Raw genomic sequence first — 6,947 nt, forward strand, 5'->3', positions numbered from 1 at the left:
GATGGTTGTTCAAGATTCGTGGTTGGTGGAACCCTTGCGTTCTTTGGATTCCGCAGTGTAGGATCCACCACCTGTGGATTTGCCGGATCAACCATGCCTCTACGAGTCTGTACCACCATTGTACTTATGATTAGATTTGAAATAAAGAGCGATCCTTTGATTCTGCTCTCAATGAAAGCACCAAAATATTGACCTCGCTTTTGGCCTACGATAGTGAGTCTTGATTGTAAGCGACAAGTAGTATAAGGTATATGTAATATAATAAAGTAAATAAGGACACAAGAATTTTATAGAGGTTCAGCCACGAGCAGTTCGGTAATAGCCTAATCCTCTTGGTTTGTATTGACTTAAGAACAAGAAATATAATGATCCCTTTCCTTAAAGCTCTTACAACAATATCTCTGTATATGAATTCTTAGATAAGTTTTTTCGACCCTTTGCCCAATGAGAATGAATCACTATTTATAGGGCTATAAGCTTTGAGGGAAGAGTTTCCCTTCTGATTACAATTGATATAATTGGAAAGATTGCATATTAAATACAGAATATACTAATCAAGGGATTCAGACAGCCTGCCATATCTCTATGATCTGATCCCAAAATTATAGGGATTTCTTCTGTGACTCACGATGCGAAAGCTGAAACTGCTAAGTGTTGGCGTGCTGTTCGAATTGCTCACTGCCCGGTTAAGAAGGCTTCGTCCGAGTGAATATATATGGTGCTTTGTTCGGCATATCTCTTGCGAGCAGGTATATAAAGTTGATTCCACGTGTCACTATCGTGTGATGCCACGTTAGAGTGTAAAAATTAGGATAACAATGTTAATATTTAATTTGTTACTAGGAAAAATATATGTAATGTGTAATTTACTAGCTTAGGTAAAGAAAATTTTTAGTGTAAGTTTAATAGTTTAGGAAAAAAAGTTTAATATAGTTTATTGTAATTTTAGTATAGTTTAGGTAATGTTTAATTTTAAATTTTATTTTTACAAAGTTTATTTGATATTGAAATAATTAAAATTTTTTGAATTTTTTGTGTTCATGGGTTTGCAATATGGTAGGTTACTCCTTACAAGACTTACATACTTATTTATTAATAATTTATCTAGAATGTGCAGGTATATTGTTAAGTCTTTCTTTAGAGCAATACTAGATGATATTTGAAGTTGAGATCTTAGAATTTAAACAGTATATTTTATTTTGTTAACACTTTTGTGTTTTATAGTTGATGATGATAGAATTGGGAATTGAGTATAAAATTGTGTAAGCTTAAACTAGTACGATATATATTGTAATTATATTTATGTTATTAACAAATTTTTATGCATGCTCAAGTTGTTTCACGATTATAACAATTATGATACGATATTAATTGTGTGACGAAAAAATTAAAATTAACAAAAAATTAATAAAAATTTAAGATTATTAAAATTTAAAATAATACAAAAATATGAGTTATTATACTATAGGTCACATCTTAAAACCGTCGCCTATAATACTATAGGACAGGGTTTAAATATTGGGTTTTGTGCCCTAAATAAAATCTATTTTAATATAATCATATTTACTAATTAATAAAGATCAGAAATTGCATTTTATGTTGCATGGTTCACATAATTTATTTCATGATTATGTTTAATGTATAAATTCTATTAAGTCCAAAACATATGTATAGAAATATATATATTTGTTCATGATTATAGTGTCGTCAGCACAGTGGAATATAATCATATGATTATAAGGTATACTTACACATTGGATAAGTGTTATGTCCTTTCCAGAGCATTGGCAAAGTTTATCAGTATTAGATATATGGAGTATACATTGGAAGGGACCGATATTGATCTTAGACAAGATATCATAAACTTACCGTTATATCTTTCTAAGTCAATATCAAATTTAGACAACATTATACACCACCACCATTGGAGTTTAATTTTATGAACATGGACTAAAAAGTACATATACACCATATTTATAGCACTCTAAAAAAATGCTATAAGTTATTTTCTATTGGGGTTTTTACAAAAATACTATATTTTAAGTAAAAGTTTACAATTTTACAATCACACGAATTTTTTTACAAAAACACTATCTTTTTATAAAACCGCCGTAAAACAATAAAACTAAACAATTAAAAATAACAGTGGAACAACTAAAAAATAACTGTTGGAATAACAGTGAAAATTTAGACAGTACAGTATAAAAATAAAAAAGAAAAAAGAAAGTAAAAAAATTCAGTGTAGTGTAAAAACTCCTTTTCTATATGGGATTATGCTTGATCTATAGATTTTAAAATTAAAATATGCTTTCATTTATTATAAAAAGGAGATTCATACACAAGTGTTTAACATTTACAATAGGTATGCTCTATTGACAAAATGATGAGGAATAGGACTAATTTTTCCTAATGAACTTTATTTCCGTTTCTCCAGTTTTGTTCTGGTGAACATACTGGAAAGGGGTTAGTTTCGTTTATTATTCTATCAAGAACACTTATGCATTTTGTACTATCTTGGTGTTGGTATTTTCATAATATAGATGTAGATGCTTTAATTTGAACCCAACTTAATACATTCTCATATGGAAAATACTCACTTTGTTGCTACTAATTCGGCATTGCTAAGGGAGGTTTTGATGAAATAAGAATATTGGGCATTAGAACTGGAAATTATTTCATGTGTCTTCGTCTTGAATTTATTTACTATTTGTTACCGAAGGAAACCACTCTTAGGTACCTCCCAGTCCCCTCCTTGCTAGAGTAATTACCATTTTTCATGTTTTGTTGCACTTAATTCGTTTTCAATTTTATTTTTTTTTAGTGTTTTTGGTCAGTTTGTTTGATTGTTTCTTTCTATTTGTAGGATGCATGCTTTTGCAGAGATTTTTAACCCTTGGATAGCTGGAGTGGATAATTTGGAGTATCAAAAATTTGACTCCTATACTTGGGTGTTCAGGTGTTGTCTTTACTTGGAGAGAGGCGGCTCTATAATCCCCTTGCTTGTAGCCTGGCCAAGTACACTTAATTTTGTAGCCTGGCCAAGTACACTTAATTGTGGAGTTAGTACCTTGGAATGGGAATCTCCTAGCTCTTGCAGCAAAGCTTACCCATTCTGGTACAATTTTACTTTAATGAAGATTTTTCTTTAAAAATATATAAAATTGTAAATAATTTTCCAAAAAAGAATACTTATTTTAATGATCTAGGATTATTATTCAAAGATTTAGCAGGTTTGTTTTTAAAATTTCAAAAAGCATCCCTAATTCATGTCGACCAATGATTAACTTGTTTGGATAGAGATTCTCCTTATTTCCTTTGAGATGATTAGTCCTTGTAGCCTTTATAGCCTGTGTGACATTATTTTTTCAATGAATTTATTTCATTGCTTTCAAAAAAAAAAAAAAAACAATTGTGTTCGCTTTCATTGTTCAGAAAAAAACATTTATGTTCCCTTGGAAAAAAAACGTTAAAGTAGAAAAGAAAAAAAAGAAAAGAAAAGAGGAAAAAAAACACAATCACTCCCCAACTACAACATCCTACTGAAAGAGACGGTTGAACCATAGATGATGCGCGACCAGGAAGAAATTTGAACCAATTTTCCTCTCTGCCTAGTCCACATACACATAGGGCCATTCCATGTAAAAGCCTCTCTTTCTCTCTCAAAAGCAGCAGATACAATATGCGTAAATTCAATATTGACCCCATTCCTCAATACTTCTCCACTTCAACCAAACTGAGTTCACATGACGCATGACACGAAAAGCCAACTAAATGTAAAAATAACTCACCAACAAAGCACTTCCCTTACAACTTAGAAGCACTTCCTGTGGACAATGGATGGACCTGACTCATCGTATTCTCCCTTGGAAATCCACATCTGAATAATAATCACAACCAAACAACCCAATATTTAGTCCCAAAACCTCAGTGCAATAGCACATTTGGAAAACAAAATTGAGAAACAGGACGGTTAGTTAGTTGAAGAAAAATAAATATGCGATGCAATGTGTTCTCACCTGCTGGAAGGTGCTGAGGGATGCAAGAATGGACCCTCCGATCCAGACACTGTATTTTCTCTCCGGTGGAGCCACAACCTTAATCTTCATGCTGCTTGGTGCAAGAGCTGTGATCTCCTTGCTCATCCTGTCTGCAATACCAGGGAACATAGTAGAACCACCACTGAGAACAATGTTACCGTAGAGATCCTTTCTGATATCCACATCACACTTCATGATGGAATTGTAGGTGGTCTCGTGAATTCCTGCAGCTTCCATTCCAATGAGGGATGGTTGGAAGAGGACTTCTGGGCATCGGAATCTCTCAGCTCCAATGGTGATAATCTGGCCATCGGGCAACTCGTAGTTCTTCTCAACTGAGGAGCTGCTCTTGGCAGTCTCGAGTTCCTGCTCATAGTCCAAGGCAACATAAGCAAGCTTCTCCTTCATGTCACGGACAATTTCCCGTTCGGCAGTGGTGGTGAACATGTATCCTCTCTCAGTGAGAATCTTCATCAAAGAATCAGTGAGATCACGCCCAGCAAGGTCAAGACGAAGGATGGCATGGGGAAGGGCATAACCTTCGTAGATTGGCACAGTGTGACTCACACCATCACCAGAATCCAGAACGATACCTGATAAAGAAAGCCAACTCAGTTTATTCTAATACAATTACTAAATGAAATTTCAAATCTTACTGTAATTGAATAAAATACGAACCAGTTGTACGTCCACTAGCGTAAAGGGACAAAACTGCCTGGATGGCCACATACATAGCTGGAACGTTGAATGTCTCAAACATGATCTGGGTCATCTTTTCTCTGTTAGCCTTAGGATTCAAAGGAGCCTCAGTGAGAAGCACTGGGTGCTCTTCTGGGGCAACACGAAGTTCATTGTAGAAAGTATGATGCCAAATTTTCTCCATATCATCCCAGTTGCTAACAATACCATGCTCGATGGGATATTTCAAAGTAAGGATACCTCTTTTAGACTGGGCTTCATCACCTACATATGCGTCCTTCTGTCCCATTCCAACCATAACACCAGTGTGTCTAGGACGACCAACAATACTAGGAAAGACTGCCCTGGGCGCATCATCGCCAGCAAACCCAGCCTGCAAATTTATAGATAACACATCAGAACAATGTTTCCAAGCAAAATATTTGATAAACAGAAAAACAAATATATAAATTAATAAAACAAACATTTGTGGTTTAATTTCGCAGAAGCAGGGGAAATAGATACTAACCTTCACCATTCCAGTACCATTGTCACAAACGAGGGGCTGAATGTCCTCTGCGTCGGCCATATTTTATATAAATCTAAATAAAAAATATTATCAGTTAAACTGTTGTAAAACAGCAGCAGTCCAACTCATCTGAGTCTTTCCTAGAGTTGTGCAGCAAAAAAGTGATTCTCTAACTCATCAACAGACAAGAAAAGAACGATAAATTTATAATAAAGATCCATGTTTTTACTTCTATTCCAAAGAGTCTCAACTCCAGTCACTATCTTATGATTAATTATAGTAATGTCCGTGCATATTAAACTGCGTAGCTTCTGTAATCCAAAACTAGAAAAAAAGGGGGGAAAATTCGAATGAAATCCCAGTTTACTTGTAATCCAAAGTTAGATCTAGAACAAAAAAACTCACGAACTTTAAATCGCATCGATTTAGACAAGCAGAATGTGAAAAATACAGCAGATCCAGAAAATTGAGAGCCATATCAGCAAGCTAAACGACTCCGATCTAAATTTATCAAAATAAACTAAAACAAAAATCAACAAATCCATCATTGAAAGACGCCACAGATCATGGTTTCATATTGAAATTAGCTCAAAAACTGATCGTGCAAAACACAGATCAGCACAGAAATGAACACTAAGCGAACTATTGAACTCACCTATCGAACAAATCGAATTCGAAACAATTCAAAGCAAAAATAAAAGAAAAAAAAAATGAAAAGAAAAAGATGGAATTAGATTATTTGATACCTTTGAAAAAGAGAATGGCAAAGACAATCGAAGAGAAAGCGAACCAGCTGTAGAGAATGCGATGAGGTCGGGTCTGGTAGTCTCGGTCGGCAGAGATGAAAATGGACGACAATAAGGAGGAGCAGGAGTTAGAGATTTGGCTCTTTATATAGCTGGGTATTGAAATGCACATGAAATGAAATTTACACCAAATTTATATTAATATTTAAATTAAAAAGAAAATAGAAAATAATAAAATTATTATTTTATTTTAAGAATTAGGAAGAGGAATTAGTAAAGGAGGATCATTTCCACCACGAGTAAAGATAGGGTGACCTGGTTGGCTGACAGCCCCTTCTCTCTCTTCCTCCAACTCAACCCAACCCATGTTCTTGTCGTGAGTTAGACCTTTTCATTTTCATTTTATCGTTACCGTTTATTCACTGAGCTTCTTACATTTTCTTTTTTTTCAGGTGTTAACTCTTTAGTTGGTTTTTTTTTTTTTTTTTTTTTTTTTTTTTTTTTTGAAAAGAATAGCCTCGCTCAAATAAATTACTTAGGATTTTTTTCAGTTTTAATTAAAAAAAAATAACAATATTACAAAAAAAATATTTTTAACTTACCAAATAAATAAATATACAGTTCAAATAAAAAAATTACACAAATACTACTTACATACTCCTTCTACTTAGGATCCAAACCACGCAGTAACACAACGCAACCGAAACAAAATTTCAACCAGAGAGAGAACCACCATTAATTCTAGGGATTTCACTTGAGAAGACAACCAGAATCAATCAAAACATGAGCTGTTTTGAATTCATGAAAAAAAAAATATAGAAAAATTACTACGAAACTAAAATTTAACTAGAAATCCAGTATAATTTGCATAAAACTAATGTCCTGACTTCAATTTTTAGATCCATCAAAAAGTTGAACTGAAGTTCCCGAACAATCCAACTCAAGTACAATCCAAAA

General features: G+C 33.6%; 1 protein-coding gene across 1 annotated transcript; it reads right to left on the reverse strand.

Moving 5' to 3' along the window:
- Positions 1–3,497: 3,497 nt before the first annotated feature.
- LOC115714890 (actin-7) lies at positions 3,498–6,351 on the reverse strand. The gene is made up of 5 exons (XM_030643649.2): positions 5,991–6,351; positions 5,245–5,317; positions 4,716–5,109; positions 4,017–4,630; positions 3,498–3,877 (listed from the first exon to the last, which is right to left on the reverse strand). Exons 2-5 carry the CDS (start codon positions 5,302–5,304, stop codon positions 3,812–3,814), a joined length of 1,134 nt encoding a protein of 377 aa, XP_030499509.1. The 5' UTR covers positions 5,305–5,317; positions 5,991–6,351; the 3' UTR covers positions 3,498–3,811.
- Between the last annotated feature and the right edge of the window lie 596 nt (positions 6,352–6,947).

This window comes from Cannabis sativa, chromosome 4 (assembly GCF_029168945.1).
Source record: "Cannabis sativa cultivar Pink pepper isolate KNU-18-1 chromosome 4, ASM2916894v1, whole genome shotgun sequence".
NCBI lineage: Eukaryota > Viridiplantae > Streptophyta > Magnoliopsida > Rosales > Cannabaceae > Cannabis > Cannabis sativa.